Raw genomic sequence first — 24,465 nt, forward strand, 5'->3', positions numbered from 1 at the left:
ACTTGGGTAGGAACAATTAAGTGAAGATTTTTACTCAAAACATTTACAGTTTAAAATAATGGATAGAACTTCTCAACTGTAGAAATAGAATTGCTGCTACTTACACAACCCTAGCTCCTGAAGAAATCTAAACCTCCAGGTTTTTCTTGAAAAAGGAACGGAAGAAGAAGAAGGGAGAATGGTGGAAGGTTGGTAAACAACTAAACAATAAAGTATTTCTGAAAAGATTTTTTTTTTGCCTTTGTCACAGGACATCTTAGTTAGGATTTCTATGATGAGTGAGTTTCATGCTCTTCAGCATGGAACTTACACCAGAGCCTTGGTTGCCTGCAGCTTGATGGTCACCTCATTAAAGGAGTAGTTGGGCAATGATGCATTGAGCACTATGGACAGCAGGGAAGATTTGGGTGGAGTCAGGGTAACCAGGGAGAACAGAGTGCTCAGGACTACCTGAAGTTTGCATGAAGATAATCTGATATTATTCTGAGATGTTTCAGAACAGGTGGTGAAAGAAAGGAAGATGCTGCATGCATCTGCTTTTCAATATATCAAATGCATAACTTCACTCCTTTATTGTGTTTGCTCCTGTACCAGCAAGATAAATCCTAGGAGAAAATAGTCATATTGGTTGTTTGACAGAATATGACCAGCTGAGTTTCTCCAAATATATTCTGTATGTCTTTTCTTTCCAATGGATCAAGAGGTATATTTCTTCCTTTGTAGTATTTAGGATAAGTTTAAGTATTTTGGGAAGCTTAAACCATGTAATAGAAATTGGGTTCATGAGTTATTGGAGGAGCAAATACATATATTTTTGCTGTTACTCCTTGGATATATGTTTGCCTGCATACACAAAGGGAAGAAAGAAATATTAGCAATATGAATAGCAATGTGCTTTGCTATCCCTACATGATACAGTCACCTATATATCTCTGTTAAACATAGATATGCATGGAGCAAAAGATGTAGGATGTGGTGATATGAAAATCTGTCTAGTGACCCTTGGTGTGAGGTAGGCTTTCCAGCACACTGAAATGCTCTACTACTGCTATATTCTTTCCCAAATGCTTTTGGTTTTTTGCTTCCATTGCAGCTTCGAAATTACTGTGCTTTAATTACCTTTATTTGCTTTTTTGAAATGATAGGAAGGGCAAGGCACTATGTCTGCCACTGCTTACAGAGGCTGGAACTTGGGAATCACTGGCATCAACTAGTGGTCTGTTTGCTTTGGGAGGGATTTGGTGCCAAATTTGAGACTAAAAAGTTTTCATATCCACCCTTGCTTGTTGCAGGATGAGGAGGGTGTATGGTGTTAAAAGTAGAACTCCCGCATATGTTATAGAAGTTATGACAGAGTTCACTGGTGTTTCTGCATAAACACAGTTAATTACTTTAGTGATCCTAACAAGAATTTTAATTTAAATGTAACTGATATAGCACTGGTTATCATAGGCAGTTGGTATGACACATGAACACCCAGATGTATATTCCAAAGCTTTGTCAGATACATCTTAATAACATTATTTTAATTTTTTTCCATCTGTTTAAAGTACTATTTTAACATTACAGCCTTTGTTAGGATTTGAAAGCTCTTAATATTCATATGTTGAATAATTCCTGAGAAAATCTGTTCAACACTTGAACCTTTACTGGAACATTTAGTACTTTCTTGAAATCTCTCTTTGCAAAATGTTTGTTTCTTTGGATGCAAAGGGCAGTGGAAAGGCTTATAAAAATCTTCTAGTAGCATTTGTGCTCTTGTGCTGAGAACATTGCTCCCCCCCTACACACACACACACTTGTGTTGTGCAGAAGGGAACTCTGGTGACATCTGCTCAGCTGAGCGGGCGTGCAGAGCTGGGTGCCAGCCGAGCCACCGAGGGAGCCCGTGTGGAGCACAAGAGGTGCAGACCTTGAAACAGGGAAATGTGGCTTTGTGCAGAGCAGAGGGGCTGCAGCCTGAGCACAGCTGTCAGAGAGGAGACAAACACAGCTGCCCAACTGTGAGAAGGAAATACTTCAGCAACAAAAAAAAGCCTCATTTGGGGAAATAATGTTGTATTTGATATCCACTCCTGAATAAATTCAAAGGGGGAATTAATGCTATTAATTATTTTTACTTTTTGAGAACTATTTTGGAACTGTGAAAAAGAAATTATCAAAGTGTAAATTGTGTCTTGTTGTGTGACATTTTAATCTAGAAACTGACTTGTTTAAAAACTACTCAAGCATGCAAGTATTTTTAATTAGGAGTGCTGTGTTCCTATCCTCTGGTGTTCTTAAAAGAACATTTCATCTTGCACTTTGTGTTTTCTCTCTTAAAGTGTGACTCTTGCTTTGCTGTTAAAGGTTTGAGTTGCTTGCTTTGGCATTTGAGTGATGGGTAGAATTGTGTGTACACTTTTGCGCAGTGGTGCTCCTTACAGTGCAGTATCTGTGGCTCTGTTGTACCTAATATCAGGGTGGGACAAAGCAGATGACTGAGGGTGCCCAGGGTGGCTCAGAGGATAGTTTTTTCTTTCAAAGCCCTGCTCAGTCATTCAGATATTGTGCTGCAATCTCATGGGAGCTGCCAAACACTGCTGACTGACACCTTGTGCCAGTATCTTTACTGTTGTGATTTTCTTCATAGATTTGATTGTATGCAATCAAATACTCTAGCTTTTGGTCTTTAATATCCCACTTACTGTGGAATCTTTGGATATTTGTTCAGTGGAGCTTTCTAAATGATAAGCATCTTTTACCACGGAAATTGACACAGTCAACAATTCTATTGTTTCATGTTTTTGAAAGGATTGTCAGTGAAACAAGAATATCTTGCTCTCTTTATGCCTTCTCTGTTCCTTGATATTGTGCTTTGTGAAGTGGGCTGGTCAATTGAAGCACAGAGAAGTTCTCTGGAGATGACCCCACACCCAACTGCTGTGTGGATCCTTCTAGACAGAAATGAATGTCACTGCAGGATTTTATTATACTGTTGCGTAGGCAACTGATAGGAAGCAGAATTACTACAGAAACAGGCAGCTGTGTCCAGTTTCAAAATGTGTTCCTTTATTGCTGGGGTCCTAAACGTTGTCCATTTAGTAGATGCGTATATAATTTTCCTCAGCATAACTGTAGTCAAGAATGGCAGGCAAATTCACAACCATTGTCTTTGAGACAGAGAATGTGTTTCTAAAACAGCTTAAAATGCAATTGGACTGCTATGTCATAAAAATATGAGGTCTTCAGCAGGTATCCTTTGTCCATTTTTTAATTGTTTTGATTATTTTTGAATTAAGATTTTTTACTTTTGCTACAATAATGAGGGTATTCCTATGCTGTAACATCAGTAGGTTCTATAACCTTTTTTTTTTTTTTTGCAACTTACTAAATTTAACTTTGTTAAATATTATGAAACAGTTGTATTTGATAAGTTTTGAAATTAGGCATTCCAAAAATTTTTATGAAAGTTCAGGTATTTCAAGGAGGGAAGTAAATTCATAATAATTATGTATACAGGGCAGTTAGGATTGCTGTTGAAAGAATGGAGAAGGAAACACTGTGTTATGTCGTTGTGGTGGGGTGTAGTTGAAACTTCTTTCTACAATGATTTTAGCTACTTCTAGAAAGGATTTATTTTGGGTTTGTAGAATAGCCTTTGGGCATAAAAGAATTCAAATTCTCTTATACACTATATGTAACAACTGATTTTCTTTTATTGCTCTATTGCACCTCTGCGAATATATTCAATTACTCGAGAAAATCTTTTTTTTTTTTTTCAAAACAACTCCTTGGAGGAATTAAGATGAAAAACACAATACGTTTGGTAATACGTTCTCTTTCCCAAACGTATATTATAGATACTTTTGGAGAATAATTACGGGAGCTGTTTCACTGTTTCTCACTGATTGCTAATAATCTCGCTGCCCTGTCTCCCTGCCCAGGCCCCTGTGGGATTGGTGCGGAAGGGTTCCCTGCCGCTCAGTGACACCGCCTCTGTGAACTCCTCTCTGCGCAGGATGAAGCGCAAGGCGCCCTCGCCACCCTCCCGAGCGCCAGGAGATCAAAGTGAAAGCAGTAATGAGCCTGGTAATCTTTTTATGCTGTTTAATTGGAAGGCAACAGAAAGTATAGCTGGCTAAACATTAAAGTAACACCACCTTATGAGATAAGAACCTCAAGTGAGCAACCACCGAACTGCAGATGCAAAGAATACATTTCATTTTGTTACCTTACCAAGCAGGGTAGCCTTGAAGCAGCACCTGGGCAGAGGCACCCAGGTGGGAACACGAGCACCACAGAGCTGGGGCCATGCCAGATGACTGCCAAACCTGCTCCCTTCCCTCTGTGTCAGGGATCCACACAGGTGTATTTACGACGGTGCTTTGATCTTTCCCACAGCAGGGCAGGAATCTCCAGCATGTCCCGTAAGATGCCTTGTATGTCTATCACAGGCCTATGTTATCTGAACACAGGTGCTCCACTTCTCAAACACACAAGATTAAAGAGCAATTAATATAAATGTGGGGCTTTGCACCCCTACAGCAAGCCACTTGCGTGTGCTTATGATCCTTGTCACCAATCTTGTTTTCCCATGAGTGTGTGAAAGAGGTATTTAGAGCATGCAGATCAGAAAAAAACCCAGACAATACCAAATTAGTTATAGTTAGGTTAAGTAAAGAATTGTATTTATATTACTCAGGGGAACTGCTAGGGGTGGGGAGAAATGATTAGCTTTTCTGTATCAGAGAGAGTATAATAGCAAATGGACTGACTAGAAGAATCTTAGAGAAAGTCCACTTGTTTTTCTGTAATTCTTCCATTTGATCAAAAATTGAGTTTTCTGGTTCAAAAGTACCTAAGAGTTGAGATTAAAATATCTGGAAAATGTGACAATGAGCACTTGTTGCTTCAGAGGGGTTTCTTGAAAAAATCACTAGTCTGTATGACCGCAATCTAACATTTGATCTATGACTTTTGTTGGTGCCAAAACTGAGAGGTGGTAAAGGTTGTTGCTTCACTTTTTGCAGTAACACAGACAACAGAATCAGCCTCCACTAAAGCAGAAGGAAGAGCCACTGAAATGCAGCCTGAAACAGGTTGGTTTTTTCTACAAAAGTACTGATAAAAATTACTTCATAGAAAGTTATAGTAATTCATAGCAATAAATTACTATACTATAGAAGTGTCATATGTATAGGACTAATTTTAATGCTTCAGATCAATTAAATTTTCCTTTGAAGTAAAAATACAGCTTTCTAAAACAAGGATATTTTACCTTTGTTATCTACAGACTCAAATACAATATATTTTGTATTGGTATCTGTGCTTTATATTTAATAAACTAAACATTATCCCTGTTTTCTCTCCTTTCTCAGAAGTTACAGAGAAGAACTATCCAGAATTTCTGTGATTTTCTTTTTTGTATAACAAAATAACAAGCTTTTCAGAAGCTAAAGCCCAGTGTTGTTTTTAGAACTCTGCCTTGTGCTGCCCTTGACCTGCATAACATAGGGGCAGGAGCAAATCTGTGCCTGGCTTTTGGTTGGCATCTGAACAGCCTTTGAAAACATAAGTTGTAAATCTAAACTGAATGCATAAATAGTTGTTTATACATTAAATTATTTGTTGGGTGTTTTGGGAAAAATGTGATATATGAAAGTATAGCTGTTTAAAATACAACTATTTAGCTGCTGAACATAATGCTTTTTTAATTTATGCAGTTTGTACTGTGAAATACTGTTGTTTGTAAGCACCAGACTGTAGGGTTCAGCTACGAGATACAACATCTAGAAGTCTTCTAAAATTTGCAAAAAGCCTTTAGAATAATCAGTGCCAGTGCAGTCTGAAAGAATAACTCTTCAATGCATTTAATAAGAATGGAGTATAAAAATGCTAAGCCTGTGGAGTGCTACTGTCATTATATGAGGCTAAGTGCTCAGTTACTGTGCCAGTTGGCAGGAATTTTTAAGTTGTTTTCCAGTTGTTTTGTTCTGAATGCCAGTCAAATTATTTGGAGTGGTAAAACAAAAATGTACCACAAGAGCTGAAAAAGTCATCTGCTAGGATGCTAGGTCTCTGGCAAAGGGGGAAAAATAAAAAATCAATAATCAGTAAACTTGGGCTTGGTTTGTGTTTAGGGCAATTTATGTAAATTACTGGAAAAGACATTAGTAGAAACAATATGTAGCATAATAAATGGGATTATGAACCTATACTAGGGAGTCTGGGGTTGAAGATCTGATGAAATTGTAACCTTTCTTTGTCATAGCTGTTATAGCAGATGAAAGAGAATAATTAATTCTGAGTGAGTGGTTTGTTTATTAGTACTGAATTTTCTATGTTGAAAATTGTCTATATACATGCAATGGGTCTAAGAGGAGCAAGTTTATCATACTGTGATGTTAAATCAAGTTTTTTTTGTTTTCTTGTACTTGTTTCTATCTTAAGATTGTTGATCTGTGCTAGAAATTTTGCCTTTCCCATCACTGTAATGTCCAAGTGCTGTGTAGGTAAACAACCTGAACTTCAAAGAAATGGTTTGTTTATTTTTCCATAGATTTAGAAACTTTTGCTTGAGGCCTTTGAGTTCTGTAATTAAATATTTTAATTTAAGATGTAATGGAAATAAATAGAAAAAGGTACTCATCTTTACTGGGCTTAGGGCTGTCTGTGCTGAGCTCTTGGATTTACTTCTGCAGTTAGTGACAATATTCAGTCTCTAGTTTTCCTCATGTCTTCATGCAGTGTCCTTTGCTGAAGACTTAATTTAGTGCAGTTTTTTTAAATGTACATACAAGTCACATAGCACAGCTTCATTGCCTCTTTTTCTCATGGGATACTGCTGCTCTCTGGTGGCATCTCTGAAACTGTTGTGAGGCCTGTGTATAAAGGGTGCTTTTAGCAAAACCCCTCATGCTGTGAGAACCAATATTAACCTATTAACCAATATTAGGCAAAATCAGATGCACTACACCTGTCCTATTCCTAGTCTGAAAATTATCCATGTTTGGGTATTGTTTTAGATGGATCAAATAGTTCAGTATCACTTAAATTGCAAAGCTGGACATAATTTTAGCTTTACAAAAAACCACAGGACTTCATTCCATTTGGATTAATACTGCTTTGATTGTCAGGCATCTGGGAAGCATTGTGAGGTTTTTTTCGGCTGTGACTGGCATTCATTCCAGAGTGGTTCTGTTATGCAGTGCTACTTCAGCACATAACCAAAAAACCTAAGCTGCAAATACAGTGTTACCTTTTGCCCTAAAATGAACCACTGCCAATGTTCAATTTGGTGTCTGTTAGTTATGCACTTCTTAGGCACATACTCCACATTACGTGGAGCTGTATAGGATATGGAATAGGCAACATTTCTCTTGTGAAATGACAGTTTTCCCATGGTGTAAAAATAGTATGTACCTTGACAAAAGTAGTTTGAAGACACACTTCTACTAGAGTAAGCATTGACAGAGAAGTAATGTGAACATTTGGGATTATAAACAACAGTTCTCTTTATCAGTTATGATTTTTTTCACCTTCCCAAAGTTTAATTAATCCTTAGTCTTTCTTTTTCTAGGGAAGACGGTAAAACAATATTCAAAACAGATTTTGAAATTAGAGATTTTTAGAAAACTTTCCATCAAACAAATCCCTTGATATAATCCTATTGGTTACAGTATTTCTTAAGCACTTTGTTAGGGGCTGTAGAGTCAAGAGCAGATTTGCATGATGTAGTCAGGCTTTCCAGCTCTGGTGCTTATGAGCATGAGAGCTTACAGAGTAGCACCAGCTTGTTCTGTCTGCTGCACAAAGGGTATTCTTAATGCTCAAAGGAGACTTGCAGTTGGTATGCCAGCCATCAGGGGTGTGTGTGTATATACACGCATATATGTGTATATATGTGTGTGTACTTATCTATATCTCTGTCTTCACAGTGACACACGGTAACTCTTAACTATGTTGGTTTAGGGCTACTTAAAACTCAGTGACTAATATTCTAGAAGAATAAACTATATGCAGGCAGAAATGCAATTCATATTACATATAGAACTACGGATAGGGTGTATAAGCAATAAGGCAACAGTATATAGCCAGTATTGCTGTAAGTTCTTCCTAGCAATGTGTTGCATGTAAAAGCTCTAGACTGAGGGTTTGGAAACAAATCAGAATCTGAACTGCTCCCCCAGGGAGCAGTTACCTGCTTGACGTAAGTGAAGAATGGTTGTTAAATGTTGCTTGTGTTCGAATGTATTCAGATTTTTTCTGCTGCAGCAGTGACAGCCCAGGTCTGGAATGAGACCCAGTAACAGATGAAAATCCACTCGCAAGCAAGGCTGATCTTATGCTGACAAATGAGGTAGAGCATTTTTGAAGAAGTGTGAGGGCTGTTTTTGTTTGGTATTATCCATTTGTAGGTCAGGGTAGTCCACCCCAACGCTTGGAAGTGTTTCTAGCACAGCAAAGAACAGACTTTCACATAGCACGAACATCAGGAATGTCTCCTATCAACCTAAGTTTTCATCCCAGGAGGATAAATACAACTCAGCCTTTGTTACACTCCTCTCCAGAGGAAAAGCAGCAGAGGAATGACAGCAGTGCCTGGGCACAAAGCCAGAGCAGCTCCAGAATGCTTCCATTTCTCTTGTCAGAAGTTCTGATTATTCTTTGTTGTATAATTCAGGTTTCCATAGAGTATTTAGACTGAAAATCTGTCTTTGTTCCTGTAGCTGGTGATGGCTCAGGCCCATAGCATAATAGGTCTCACCAGTGAAGGAGGCAATATTCTAGAGAGCCAGTTATGGGCTGTGGGATAATCTTAGCCAGTTTAATGTTTGCTCACATTCTGTTATGCTTTTTTTGTTCATTTTGATGTATATATTTAACTTGTCACACTTAAAATGATACTGCCATCACTAAAATGATCCCCCAAAGTATGAGACTGCTGGGTATGAGTTTTTCCTAGGCAGAAAAGGGGTTGGTGAACAATGAAAGGAAGAGAAGGCCCTTATGACTAGTAAACCTGTAGGAGTCCTTGTAATACCAGTGTGAAAGGAGCTCACCTGCAGCACTTTGCAGTTTTGCCTTTCTTTCCTGGGGATCTAAATTGCCTTTGCATTCAGCACTGTGGCACATGTTGATCACATCGCTTAATGTGTAACTAGAAAACACTATTACAAGATTGCAATATAAAACCAAGAATTAAATAGATAAAATGTTTGGCTTTTGTAGTTTTTCTGTAACTCTGAATGAGTATCTTTGGTATTACCAAACTCTTAATTAATGACCCTATTGTAAACATCTAAGTTTCTGTTCTGTACTGAGCCTTTCTCCAATACATACATTCTCTTATTACTTTTCTATGACACTGTACTTCTCTAGAGGTACTGGAAGCATTGTAGGATACCAGCTGCTAAAAAAAGTCAGTCTGTTTTTTTTTTTTTTTTGTCCTCTGTGATCTGTGACTTTCCAGTATAACTTTTTGTTTTCTTTGTTGACTTTGGTTTACACTTGGAAATTTACTGATACTGCTTAGACTGAAATCTAATTGTCCAAATGCAAGGCTTGTTTCTAGCAGGTGTCAGTGCACCCAAAGCTGATGGGAGTACCCTGGTCAGGTGTATTTATTAGTCCAACTTCAAGTACACTGATTTATCTGTGTCCTAATCCAGAAACTCAACCTTTTAGTTTAACTATGCTTTAGCTGCAAATGTCAGTATTTTTATGGATCAGCACTTTTCTATGAACTTTTTTTTTTCTACTGTAACATGAAGCACTGCACAAGACACTTCAATACACTTAGGATGGTTATGGGAAATTTTTGGTAGTGGTGATGAAAATTGTTCAAACCATGGGCAAAATTGATACTTGGGTTAGTCTTTAGTTCTTGAACATTCCTGTTCTGATATAGAGGAACTTTGTATTTTAAAACTCACTGGAGAGCTAATGGGAGTACAAGAGGTCTGGGTAAAAGCAACTGTCCACTTCCATGAAATTCGGGGTTATGAGATAAAAAATATATTTAACAATCTTAATTCAATACCTGGGTTAAATATGGAAAATGTTTCACAGTAGGTACAGATACAGAACCAGATGGACAGCAGCATGGTGATCAGCATATCCTTGTGTCAATAGAGTGAATTGAAAAGAACCAGAGAATTCTGTGATATCTGAATGGATATATTTTTTAAATTATTTTTTAAACATTTACCTGGATTATGAAAAAAGTCAGTCTTCCTTCTTCAAACTATTTAGGCTGCCTTGAACAATTCTTTTCAATCTGCAACCTGCATTGAAAGCTGTGGGTTGGTTTGGGTTTTGTTGGTTTGGGAGTGTTTTTAATTTCTTTTCCTTTCTTTTGTGAGTGTAGATGTTAAGAGCTCAGAGCACAACCTGGAAGAAATTGATGAAAGGGAAGAAGAGATAGGTGTGCAACAGGGAGAGGACAGTGGAAGTACCAATACCTCTCCTGGGATGGGAGAGGTTACTGCAGCCTTCAGCTCTGCTGAGGTACCACTGGAAAATGACAAAAATGATCCTGCTTCATCAGCTCCTGTTCCTGGCAGTGTTCCCATAGACAACTCGCAAAGCTTCAAGGAAGAAAAACAAGAAAATATGAGCACAGATGGCAAGTAAGTACGTTTTGTGACAAAGAAAGGAGCATTGGGGGGACAATGGGGGAGGAAAATAAAATGCAGAGTGCTGTTACATTGTGAAGCACAGAATAGAGAATTGTGAGTGAGGAATGAGCTTTAATATGCTTAGCTTTCATTGTAGCACTCTTCTGTGCACAGTAATTCATGAAGCTTTTCAACAAAAATGACAGTGAAGTGTTCTGCAGTCTATTCTGTTTAATCTTCCTTTTCCTTACTACTCAAACAACTGGAACCCAGAAAAGCTGAACCCAGCTCTAAAATGCCCAGTATATTTACTAGAGCAGCATGCTGCAAAAAAATTTGGATTGATTAGTTAAATAAAAATATACAAATTCTTTCTTGCAGATGGGGGAAAATGCATAGATCAGCCATTTCTGTTCTTTTGGGCATGATTCTTATTGCTTGCATATTTGTTTTTGCTTTAATTTTTATTTTTTCTTTTCCTTATATGTGGTCTTGACCTGTCTCAATCCATTTGCTCTCAGGAAAACAGCTTTTTTAAAGAATAAACACATTAGTTTCCTTAACCGCTCTTTCTCCCTTCTGGTGATGCTGTACCTTTGCCCTTCAGCATGTTTGTTAAACTACCTGACTCAGCAGGTTTCCAACATGAGTTAGTGCCTGCTTGAAATAAATGTTGATTGTCCAGAGAAGTCCCATTGTGTTAATGTAATTCACTATTTCTCTGTTCCCTGGGGCAACTAAGCTGGCTACTGTTCCCAAATTAAATTGAAAGAACTATTTTGATTATTGTACTGAAGCCAAAACGTGTGACTGCCCTAGTAGCCAAGAACTTTCAAGGTAGTAAAGAGAGGTTTTACTTGTATTTGAAGGGACATTTTTGTCAGTGCAAGGCCAAATGTGGCTTTGCAAAAATCTTTGATACTCTGTCCTGGTAAATATTGTCCCAGTTGCTTGGATGTTCCTCCTCTTTGGGGATCTAATAAATTGTCTTGAATTTGCAATTTATCAGGCCTCTGTTATTGGGCCAGTTTGCCTAATTGTCCAGGGGATGTTTCTTATCTTCTCTCCCTATGAATTGGTAGTAACCTTTCATGTCTTATAGTCCTGGTGACAATCAGCTGGAAGGTACTGCACTCTGGCTTTAGAGTTTGGCAATTACTTCCTGAGATATCTTGGGGATTCCAAAATGAGGGGTAGGGTTTCTCTGACACTATAGTTCTGGAAAACATTAGATAATTTTGATCTTGTATATAACATCAAGTTACATTGAGAAGGTTTTTTTTAATCAAACCAGGGATATATGCAAAATATTCCAGTCAAAATCACTAATTTCTATAATGATACTCTGTGGTGTTTGGTGGCTTTTGGGCTTGGTGGCTTTTGATTTGATTTTTTTAAACTCCTATTAAATATCTAGTTCAGCCTGTTGTTAATAGTTTTAGCTCAGTCACCCAGCTGTGTTAAATTGAATAGAGCTGAGCAAGGGTACAGAGTGCAGGACTGAGCTTTAACTTTCTTCAAACAATAATTTTGAGAGCATGAGCTCCTGTTAAGTGGTTTATGGGACACTTACAGTATGTTTGCAACTATACAGGCAAGACAAGCATGGATGGTTATTGAGAAATGTATCACTTTAAATGATTCAAAGCAGATGTGTCACCTCAAGGCACTGGTTCTGACAACTAATGCATTTGATGCAGCAAATAATTTGGAATCTTCACAATGCCAGTATTTTTAACTATATATCATAAAAATATCTTGAAGGAAGTTTGGAGTTTTAGTAACTTTTTATTAAGAAATTTTAAGTAATTTTACCTTTTTCATTTGCATTTTGAAGCCAAGGACTTCATATGTCTTCCCCACCCCCAAAAAGATGAGTTGTTTATTCAGCATTTTTTCAGTTCTCTTGTCCCCCATGAAATGAGGGAAATAGATATTGCATGCATTTCCAAGATATTTAGTACGCCAGTAACATGCTTTGTGTGTTTCTTTGCTGTTTTCAAGCTAATTCTTGAAAGGGACTACCTTGAGAAGTCTGTACTGCTCAGTTCACGTGTTCATACACAGTCAGTGTCTCATGCAGCATGGTGGGGACAAAATCAGGGACATATTTTAGATTGGGGGGTGGCAGAACACTTTATATGAGTGAAAAACCATTGTGGCTTCACTGGAATGGAGTTGCTATTGGAAAGTGGCATGTTCCAACTGCACATGTAAACAAAAGGAGGGGGAGAAGAGAAGGGAAGACTGATCATCTGCTTACACAGAAGCAAGTGGAGCTGCATGTCATTTTGGTAAAATATCATGGCAGCATTTCCTCATGGTGGGTTTTTTTTTTTCCCAAAACAATTCTGTTGAGTATTCCAGCGTTTGGCAGAGCGGTTCTGTTTTGTCCATCTGTGTTTGGAGAATATTGCCAGTTCTCTTGCATCATTCCTTGTGTTTACTGAAATGAATGATACCAGCATATTTAATGTACTGTTGTGCTTTGCAGAGGACTACAGACTAAAATAAGCAGCGTGGATGCTGGATTTCAAACAGACAGGAAGCTTAAAATTTTAGATGAAAATAAAACTGATGGTGAGTAGTTCCCACTTGTTAATACTTGAAGCTTGAACTTCTCTATTCCTTTGAAGAAATGACTATACAGTCAACTCTTGTATTATCATCAGATTATTTTCTTTACTCTTGCTCTAGCTCTAGTGTATTTTCATTGAGATGAGGTGGCAAGAATTGGCTGCAGTTTTGGGGGTTTTTGGATTTGTATTTAATGTATTTTTGTTTTAGCAGTAGTCAAAGCTGCATCATGCTGTTACAAGATGGTGTGGGTGGGACAGTGCTGAGGAGGGGGAAGGCTGGACACAAAAGTAATCCTGCCACGTGGGGTGACATGGCTGCCACATCCCACTGGGGAAGAAGCAGCCATCAGTTGTTCTTTGCTTATGAAATTAGGGTGAGTTTTCTGCATGAAAATGCAAATATTTTTAAGCACAAATAAAAGTGACACGCTGATCTGAAGCAAAATGACGACATCCTGTGCATCTAATGGGTCATAAATTTCTCTGTGGATTTAGTGACCTGACTGATTTATTTTACTCTTTTGTGACACTGATTTTCAGATTTATATATTAGGCCTTCTATAGTCTTTCATCCTCAGTACACCTCTCTTAATAAATCATAACAACACAAGTCCTGGGTATATGTGATATAAATTTTAACTGCCATTTTATAGCATACATGAAATGAGGATTTTCCCCCCACACACAAAATACCACTCCATATGACTATTCCTGAAGAATTTAATTTTTCCCAGTATTGTGTTTAAAACAATTTCACTAAAATATTCTTGTATTTGGGAGATGATCACATGTGTAGTCCAGGGGTAGAAAACTGAATTATCAGACCAACCCAAGGGTAGGAAAAATAGGTTTGGCCGATTACCCTTGTCCATATGTTTTTCAGTTGTTTCCTTGTACAAATGCATAAGGTGTAGTTGACGAGATCTGTAACATTAAAACTAAAAAACAGAAGCCACAAATGTGTGGAACTAAATAAAAACTGCATCTAACTCGATATTGAATAGTCCTTGAGCTCTTGAGTCACTGAACTGAAATTCATCAGCATGTTTTAAATTGTTCTATAATATTTTTTTCTGTTAACTTGATGCATGGCATCTGTAATCTGTTTATTAAGGAAGAATACCTGAGTTGGAACACAATTATTTGGCAATATTAGTCAAATATAAATGTATCTTTAAATGGCCTTTTAAAGGCTTAGGGAAAATATTAGCATCAGTGAGAAGGTAGTAATTGTGGTTAAATACACTGGATGCAGAGCTTCCTGATGTAATGAGGAAGATTGAATCTTTTTGGCATTTGTATTAATTTTGGAATCTTTCTTTAACTTAAAGATCACAGTGATACAAGACTCATTCCAACAACAGAAGAAGGGAAAGAACTTCAGACAGCTGAAATTAAAACAGTAGATTTTAGAGAAAATAACAAGCTTGAAGTTGACAGACTATCAAATTGCCAGGCATGTAAAAATGACATCTCTGTAAGTCATAGGAATTATCCTCAACTGATTTCAGAAAAGCAAGATGACAAAACAAATCAAACTGGCTTGGACACAGTAAAAACTCAGGATGTTGGAATTCAGACTTTCGATGGCAATTTGGGAAGGACTGCGCAGAAGGAAATTATTGTTCCTCAGGGTGTTGAATCATGTACATTTAGAGAACTGGTCCTTCAACACAACAGAGACAAGAACAACTCCCTTGTTCAAGTGATGCGTGGAATGCATCAAGAGAGTGAAGATACTTCAATAGAACAAAATCTTGAGAGACAAGAAGTTACTCATAAAAAAGTAATTCCAGTAAAAGACCAGAGTCACATCTGTATAAATGGCAGTGATATTGCTTCACCAGAAACAACTGCTGAAAGTCCAGATGACTCTCCTGTAAAAGGTCACCCTTTTTATCGACAGGACACCAAACCTAAACCCAAACCTGCTAATGAAATTACAAGGGATTACATACCAAAAATTGGGATGACTACTTATAAGATAGTGCCTCCAAAATTCTTAGAAATGATGAAGAGCTGGGAATCAGAAGTTCTATCAGATCATAAGGATCAAGAGGTATCTACTTTAGAAGGCTCTAAAGAATTCATAGTGCAAACTGAAACTCCTCATTTGTCAAAAAATGTGGGTCCTTTACAGGTTGGTTCACAAAATGAAGCTGCAGCAGCAAATGGTCTGCTGCAGAGAGTGAACAGCATTTCTGAACATGCTGTGACCTCTGGGGCTGAGATTACTGCCGAGAGCAACCAAACGGAAAGAGAGTCTTTCAAGCAGCGTGTCCCACTGACGCTAAACTTGGAAAATACAAGTGCTTCTTCTGAGACTCAGGAGAAGTCAAATGCATTGAGTCCATTAAGTCCTTCAATGAAGCCTAGTTCTTTTTATCTGCAGATGCAACGAAGAGCTTCAGGTCACTATGTGACATCTGCAGTTGCCAGAAGCACAGGTTGTGCTCCTAATTCAATTCAAAATGAAGTTAAGAATACAGAGATGGGTAAAAAAATCTCATCACCTGATTTGACTTCTTTGGCTTTACAAAAAACAAGTATTCCCTCTCTTCCTGCAGATCAAGAAAAAGTTGATGATGGAAAAAACATAGAATCTTCCACTTCTCCTGTTAAAAGCAATAAGCCATTAAGTTTTCCTTCCTGTCCTCCAGCACCGTTGAATCTAAGAACTCTTAGAACTTTTGCAGTTCCAAAGCCATACTCCAGTTCAAGACCATCCCCTTTTGCTCTTGCTGTCTCATCTGCAGTCAAAAGGTCACAATCATTCAATAAGACGCGTACAATCACTAGCCAGGCACCGAGAGAGGAATTTCCAGTGGAACCCTCCTCTGTCCCTTTGGCAGCTGGATTCTCCTCAGCTACCTCCATGCCTGAAGTGAAAAGTCCTTCCTTACAGACCGTAACAGTGGGGTCACAAAATAGTCTAATGGATAAGGTAAACTTTTTTTTTTTAATACTAATTGACTGTGGATCCAGTGCCATCAAGTGCAGCCAGTGTAAAGGCTTGTTTCTGAATCACTCTCTGGTCAGAAAGCACTGTATTTGTGCAGGGAAAACACCCTGTAGTGTCCGCCAGTAGCACAGCATTATAATGAAGTGCAGGAATACAGGGAATGTTAAAAATGAGAGCAGCATCATTCAAATGATTGGAAGTAATTATTTCCTGCCATAATTAGCATCCTACTTTAAAGAACTTTAAATTAAATAGTCATTTACCCTGTATAATACTTATTTTTATGTTTGGAGTGCTTATGATTTGTTCTTTATATTTCTGTGTGTTGGTTTCTTAAATTTAATTCTGAGTGATGTGATCAATTTGGCTTCAAGTGGTCATGCCACAAGCACTCTTGAATGGAGATAAAAAGTTTTGCTGGCATAATTACTTGTGAGAGAAACTGTGGTATGATGGAAATGTGGCTGATCTCAGAAATCTTGAACCAAGCAAACACTAGAATGGCAGCAGTTTGCTATGCAACCTTGTGCCAGGTTGACTCAGATTTCCATTTATAACTAATTCAGATTAAAAGTTTTTGGCATCTTTTCCCTTCCACTTCCTCCCTTTATAGAAAGGCAGCCATGTGCATAGTGAGCAGAAGAGTCAGGCGCCGTCAGGTGCTTCCCCTGACCACCCACGCCCTGTCACTAAGAGACAAACCGCGATGACGCTCCCGCGCGCTGACCCCGAACAGATCCACCAGAGCTTGCTGGCTGCAATCCGCTCTGGAGAAGCTGCTGCCAAATTGAAAAGGGTGAGTTTTCATCATTGCATCCAAAACAAGGAACTCATGGTACTTCCTTCAAAATTACCATACTGATGCCTGATTTTAAAAGCAGTTAGTTTTGGCACAAACTGCTGCCAGGAGGTCTCTTAACAATGGGAAGGGAGGCGGGGAAGAGGGTCAATTTTGTGGAATAAACTGGTGAATGCCCCCACAGAGCTTCAAATGTCTGTATTTTCATACAGTAGAAATGTAACCAGAATCTTCCTGAAATGAAATAGAAATCCCTAGATGGTCAGTGAAGTATCTCATCCATAAAATCTGACTTGTTTGTGTTTACATGGTTTGAAATGATATGGCTTTAGAAACCTGCTGAGCGGCTTTGTCCTAGACCTGAAGTGGCTGCAACCTTTTGCAGCAGATAACACACAGTTCTGAAGACTATTTTCCTCTTTATTAGACTTTATCAGGTCCTTAATCTGTTAGGCATCAAAACGAAGCTATTTCTCAATGTTTTGTCAACAGTCCTGAAAGGGACATCTTCCCCTACTCCCTCTGGTTAAAATCGTTCTCTCCTAAAATTAACTTACATATCTCTCATTGGGTAAAATAGTCTCCATTTCTAAAATCTGTACTGTTTTAAGTTTGCAACCAGACAATAATAGTCTCACAAAGTTTTCTTGATCTCACGTTAGTATTTTGCATTCTGTTTTGAGGGATCATTTTTCATTTCAGAAGGTCAAAGAAATTCAGTAGTTTTTTGTTTTTCTTCCCTTTTCCACTTGAAAGAAACTAATGATGTGTGGTTCTTGGATACAAGGGACATTTTTGTTTGTTTGTTTTATGGAAGTCTTTGATTCCCTCGGGTCAAAATCTTGCAGTGACTGGTCAGATAGTGGAACATTCCATTTCACAGGTTTTTGTTTCAGTGTAGTAGTGCAGCTGCCTCTCTGAGGTTTGTAAATCTCCTATCCTTTCTAGAGTGAATAGAAAGACTGAGTTTCCTGGAAAAGTTGCAAGCATGTTCAAGTAGGGTTTGATCTCTAGTCAGTAAAAATAGCATATAATACAATTCTAGTAGAATTGCTTCTAACTACATGCCAGTAATCATATTAAAAACAGGGTAAGTTTAAGAAAATGCTGTATTGTTCAGAATCCGTTAGAGGTAAAATCTGTTCTACCAGAAATACTGTTTGGATTTTATTTGCATATATTTTTAAGAATTTTTTTTTTCTAGTGCATAAAAACATTCTGAATAACATGACACTTCATTTATTAATTTTTTTTAAATAGAAATGACCCATATAGTCTTTATCAGTCCAGGTACAAGCATGGCATGGGGAAAGGGAGAGAGATCATGACTGAAATGGGTTTTTCCCTCCCTTTCTCTACTGTGGGTGGGAGATGTTCTTTGTCAGTAAATTATATGTTGAGACTGGGGTGATGGAAGGGCTGTACTTTTTTAAGAAGAAATTATAATAATGAAGAAGCTGTAACCATAAAGAAGAGCAGTCTGCAGCACAGAAATCTGAACCAGGCTTAAAAAAACCCCTGGAACACAAACAAAATGCAGTGAAGAACTCACTGAAGTTTTGCCAAGCATAAAATTGTACATGCTGTTCTTTTCACTCTCAGAGTGCATATGCTGTGGTACAGGTATGTATATCTGACAGCAGAAAGAGATTTTTTTGGCCTATAGCAAATTTAATAAAAAACATGGTCTCATTTTATGTTTAACATGGAGAACTGGCAGTAGTAGGACAGGGAAATGAAGCATTTTGTATCAGTTATTTGTAAGTAAGTTGTTTGCACCCAAAAGTGCTCTTGAGAATTGAGAGGACTTGTAGAATGCATACACCTCATAGCTTCCAGTATCGTGCTGCAGTCAGGGAAAGGAGTAATAATCTGATTCATTTGAATAATGAGAGAGAGACGTCCCTCAGGTGCTTGCTTCCCTTTTTTACCTCTTACCATACTCTCTCTTCTTGCGGCTCTGAGAGTTATTTAAAAAATAAAATCCTGGCATCACTTGCCAAGTTTTTGAATTTTTTTCACCCTCTGTTTTACCTAATATGCTGTGAGTATGCAGTGCTGAGATCTGTGGCCTTTTGTGTTGCTGGTCTTTCCTGTTCAATAGGGCCCTCAGTAATTACTAACCTAAAATGGGTCAAGTGAGGTTTCTTTTTAACAATTTTTCTCTTGAGAATGTTTTCATTGTGTTTAGTAAACTGCATGCTGTGGTATGTGGTTCTCATGGTTGTGGAGCATCTACAGCTCCCATTAACTCCAACTGGAGCTCTTGGGTTATGCAGTACCACTGAAAATCAGGCTTTGGCTATCTGTGCTAAAAGTTATGGTTTCTTCTGATAAAAGAAACATGAGCGTGGTATAAAGAAGTGTTAGAAGATTTACTAAGAAATCAGGTCTGTTCAATATTTAATAAAAATGTTTGGTATAGTGATTTTTTCAAGTGCTTCTTTGCAACCAGGTGTGGAGAAGGGCTAAAAATTATGCGGCTTTTGAATAGCTATACATAAAATTTTTAGTCAGGATAAAATATGTTTTTAAGTAGTATTCTGTTTCCACTTCTGTAGACTATATGCTTAGTTAAGAAATCGTATAGGAGGTCTTCCATTGCAATGAGAAAAACACTAAATGAAGTAACACTGTGTAACATATTAGAGAGATAAAAATCTGAATATTTAGTTTAACATTTTGTTAATTTTTTTTTCTTTTTTTTTTTTTTTTTCCCCTATCCTGCCTCCAGGTCGGTCCTCCATCAAACACCATAGCTGTCAATGGAAGAGCCAGGCTTAATCCTTTGTATTCCACAGAAGCTAAGGCTAATCCCTAGATATTATACCAAATATTTTGCACTTTACTACTGCTTCATAGGCCAACTTAATACTAACTACAAATTTTTGAAAGTGTAAATGCAAATATATGTTAATATATTTTTGTCAACGGTTATAACAATTTCAAGCTGGGTCTTTTGATGCCTTGAAAAGATTATTAGAATGTATAAATTATAGTAATATTTTGCCTTTTTCTCTTTATAAAGCTGACTATGCTGCTAAGAAGTTTTAAGACGAGATGTAGGTGAGCTTTGCTTATGACAGACTGAGAATTGAAGTTTCTTGATTTTAGCCTTGAAGACTGAACAATATTGTAGCACTCTGCTGAAATTACAGATTGGAAGCGACCTAAAAGTTTTAGATCAAATAATTAATTTTGGTTGTGTATTACTTTAACAGATTGTATGAACTTAAATCTTCCACATGCTGCCTCCATATTACTTTATTAATTGTAATAATTAGAAATCTTAATTCAATGCAGTACTTTGTTTTTGTCTAAAAAATAGATGTTTTTATTCCTTTAGCAGAGGGTAATTGGGATATATATTTTGATTTCTTTTTTTTTACTCTTCTGTAATTTTTTTTCGTGGTAGCACACACACACAAAGTAATCAGGACATAAATTATTGGAAACTTTTGTACTACTCTAAACCTTTTCTTAACAGTAGCACTACGTGATGTTTCTCAACTACTCTTTAAATATCTCTATATAATATTTACCTAGCACTCAGATAAGCAATATTTTTTGTGAACTAATTATATTTTTAAGTAGTCAACAACATATAGTCACTACTAAAAAGCAAATTCCAGTTTTGATACTTAATGAAATAGAATATTTTTTTCACTAGGAGTATAACTAAAAAATGAACTGCTTTGGACTTATTCATATAAAATATTTTAATCTAAAAACAGCACAAAAACACATAAATCATGTTTGTGTCAGAGAGCATCTATTTATAGATTAAGCATTAAATGCTAAAATGGGAATATATATTAAAAGAAAATGTTTCACGTTATATTTTATCTATTTTGAGTTTCTTGTCAAGATTATGCATTTTGGGGAGGGGGTGGAAATATGATCACACTCATGATGAAATAGCTACATTATGGATGCATGCAGCAAGTCCTGGGGTATTTGACATTAAAATATTTTCATACTGGACTTGATTTAAAATTAAGCAATTGTGTTTAGTTTCTGTTCTTTAACAATATATATATTTTGTACTTTGGAAGCAGTATGTAACTCAGCTTCAGAAACTGATCTATATGTGCATTTTCAAATTGTTTGCTGCCAGGTTTTTGTGCAATAATCTCAAAGAGGTCTAATTACTTTCCTAGTACCGAGTCAATTATCGATTACAAGTTACGGTGTTAATGCTGAAACCCTTTAAGGAATGTTTTAGGAAATAAAAATTCATAGAGATCTGATGAACATTTTTTCATTGTTGTTCTCTCCTGTATCTTAGTCCCTTGTCAAGATGTGTTACCACTTCCATCTCCTTGTTCTTGCCTCCAATCAAGAGTCCATTCTGAGCATGGGGGAAGCTCACATGGTAGCTCAAAAGATCTGTTGCAGTGTCTGACTGCAAAAGAAAGTTTCAACCTTCACTTGAAAATAGTGAAATAGAAGATATAGGGGCTTTTCTAGTTTCTAACTGGGGTATACATTCTAGATTTCACTGTGTCTTGAGTGACAGACTTGAATGTAACTTGCTCCCTGTATTCTAGTCTGCTCGTTGTGAAGTCTGTGTTTTAGGCATTCCTATACACCATGCTGATCTGTAACTGCCAGAGAAGGGGCTGCATTGTGAAGAGTCTCTTCCTTATACTTTGGGTCTGGCGGGGTTACAGGTTTTTCTTCAAATGTTGGTACTCTCTGCCAAGGTGACCAAAGTTATTTCATAAAATTAGTTTAATCTCCATCTGTGCTAATACAAATATATATGATATTTCACTTTTTCAAACAAATCAACAAAGTCTGATTTCTTGTTTTGGGGAAAGTTCAAATAACCATACTTTGTTCTCTAGTTTTGACTGCAAAACTGTATTACTGTGTGTTTCTTAGTCCCATATATTAAACTGCCTTTTCATGTGAACCTTTGAAGGCAAATATCTTATGTATCAGAGATTAAAACCACCTTGCTTGAATTTTAAGGTTTCCTCTTTGTGTTACTGAACTTGATAACTAACTGAAATGTCTACACATGCTATAGTACTGTGAAACTCTTCAATGAGACTTTTTGTTACTAGCCAGCAATTTTGTTTAGCAAAACTTTTTTTCCCTCTTCTTCCAACATGTGTATGTAAGACATTTTTAAATCTTGCTATTGTATTTCTACAGATGCTTTTTTTCTTAAACTCTTCTATTAAAGCCTACTAGAGAAACTCTTGTTGATGAACTTGATGTGTTTGTTTATTATTCAACCATAAAAACATTTCTGCTCAAGTAACAAGTAAGTGTTTCTAGTAACTGCAAGCCCAAGCAAGACAGCACTTTGTTGAGACATAATTTTTGTTGTGAATACCTTATATGCAGGGTAAACAGACTATTCTTTGAGCCCAAGAATACTTAAGTTTGGACCACATGTATCACAGATATCTTCCAACAGGAGGCAACTAGTTATGCCTTATCTCTTATCTCTTATAGTCCCCTTGCTTTTGCATGACAGTCAAAATGTTTGGGAATGAAAGTCAGGATACTGAAGTAAATGAAAAGTCAGTGTAATTGTCCAGACAAAACATCAAGCCCCAGTGAAGGTGCATTATGACCTACTGGTACCAGTCTTTTGAAGAAGCAGCAGGTGTCCGCATAGCACAGTGCGTAGTTCAGACTCCAGGGCTTTCAAGTTAAGGAGGGCTAGCAAAGCAAAGAGAGGTAGTAAAAACAAACTTGTTAGCAATTATAGAAAATATATTTTTAAATTTATTCTACTGAAGAATAAAATTAAGACTACAGATGTACCTGGAGAAAGGAGCAATTCTGCTGAGACAGCATCACCAGATAACTTTTGGAAATACACTTATGACTAAAGGTTGTAACGCCGAGGTAAGACTCTCATAGTTTGCAGCTGCAAGATGTTAGACCACTTAGTGTCTCCATTTTTGGCTTGTACATTCAGTAATCAGTGCCCTAGTTTTTCCAGCTACTTGTAATTGTAACATACAACATGATGATCTCCAAGAAAGATGTGAAAATTATGTGGCTATGGACCAAGCATGGTATCACACATGACAGCTCCTAATACTTCTAACTTTGTTTATTACAGGTAGTTCGGCTGTTACCAGCTGAAGCAAACATTTTCAGTTGGAGCTGCTTAGAATCCTATTTTAAGTTCCAAAAGGTTTGCAATACTTCTGTTAAATAGAAACAAGGAAAAACTACTGTTGAGCAGTAGGATGTACATCCTTGAATGCTTGGCCAGACTGCATCCTATAAGGTGTTGGACAACTACAGCAAGATAAAAGACTAAATGTAAATGACTAAGCAGGGGGGTTGGTAGCCAAACAAATAGAGCTCTTCGTAGAAGGGAATATGTCTTAATTTGTCTGTGTTAACTGACTATGAGGCTGAAGTCAAAATGGTGTGTTTGGACTGGAGCTGTCACAATCACGGGCCCAAAACTGCTGATGCTGTGAATGGTCTGAGGCTCTGGAGCTCTGGTGTTCTGTTAGTGCTTGGCTGCTGATGGTGTAGCTGAAATATCACTTCTTGTAGACAGATTGCTTATGAAGTCTATTTTGGTGATAAAGCAAAGCTGTAGCAATATCAATAGAAATGTTTCACAGCTTCTAATTGAAAATCATGCCTTCTATGGGGGATTATTTTATACAATCCAATTGAAAATAACAGCTAAGATGGATTTTTTTCTTTGAAATTTCTGATTTGGTAGCTTTGTGAGACGAAAGGTGTCCTTATTAAAATGACTTGAAATTTGCAAGTACAGGAAACTATGGTTGTTAAAATCTTAAATACTTAATTTCATTTTGTCTTCCTTGAAAGAGCTATGTGGTATGGGAACTAACACAGAAACTCTTTGTCAAGAGTCTGTTGCAGTATATTGTACATAAAGTTGCATTACTTTTTGACATCTGTTCCTACTTATTAACACAAGCAATTTACTTTTTTGGTGGGTTTATGTCTTCAAGGAGCAATTTGGAAGAGATGTATAGTTATCTCATTTTAGCTGTATTAAACCTCACATTCACTAACAGTACAACAGCTAGTGTTTAAGTGAAAGAGGTGATGGTCCCTCCATCACCATGAGAAGACCACTGAAACCGTTAATGGACTAAATTATTCCTAAATTATTTAAGACAGTTAAGAGAAAAAAAAATAATGGGAGGGAAAAGAAGAAGGGATGAGGTAGAGATAAAAGGAATTCTGCTGTTTTTTGATCTGGATGCTTTTCTTGGATAACATGTTCCACACTTGCTAATATAGTGATGAAATAAAATAGCATTGGGAAAAGGAAAAAGAAATGTATCCAAAAAGGACACTAATAATTTTAGGAAATTTCAACTTAGTAGTAGTATTGTTAGTATTATTTCAGAATGATTGTGCATGTATGGACCTGGAAATAACAAGGGCTATATCATTCCCAACTGAAATAGAACTTTAGTGCCAAAAAAGAATCCTGAAGAGTCTAATTGGAATGTAAGTTGCTAATTCCTCTGTGAACTTTCCAAACTTTAAGAACAGTCT

At 37.1% G+C, this 24,465-nt stretch overlaps 1 protein-coding gene across 4 annotated transcripts in view; it reads left to right on the top strand.

Moving 5' to 3' along the window:
• The window catches only part of COBLL1 (cordon-bleu WH2 repeat protein like 1), a 79,080-nt gene extending 56,931 nt beyond the window's left edge, over positions 1-22,149 (top strand). For all 4 annotated transcript variants that reach the window (XM_066190036.1, XM_066190038.1, XM_066190037.1 and 1 more), the window contains 7 exons: positions 3,927-4,071; positions 5,013-5,081; positions 10,352-10,613; positions 13,096-13,181; positions 14,512-16,124; positions 16,756-16,938; positions 19,676-22,149. In XM_066190036.1, coding sequence (XP_066046133.1) covers positions 3,927-4,071; positions 5,013-5,081; positions 10,352-10,613; positions 13,096-13,181; positions 14,512-16,124; positions 16,756-16,938; positions 19,676-19,762 — 2,445 coding nt within the window. In that variant the 3' untranslated portion in view covers positions 19,763-22,149. The remainder of the gene's footprint in view (positions 1-3,926; positions 4,072-5,012; positions 5,082-10,351; positions 10,614-13,095; positions 13,182-14,511; positions 16,125-16,755; positions 16,939-19,675) is intronic.
• The last annotated feature ends 2,316 nt before the right edge of the window (positions 22,150-24,465 follow it).

Source organism: Chamaea fasciata, unplaced genomic scaffold (assembly GCF_029207755.1).
Source record: "Chamaea fasciata isolate MVZ Bird 193981 ecotype frontalis unplaced genomic scaffold, bChaFas1.0.hap1 SCAF_8, whole genome shotgun sequence".
Lineage (NCBI taxonomy): Eukaryota > Metazoa > Chordata > Aves > Passeriformes > Sylviidae > Chamaea > Chamaea fasciata.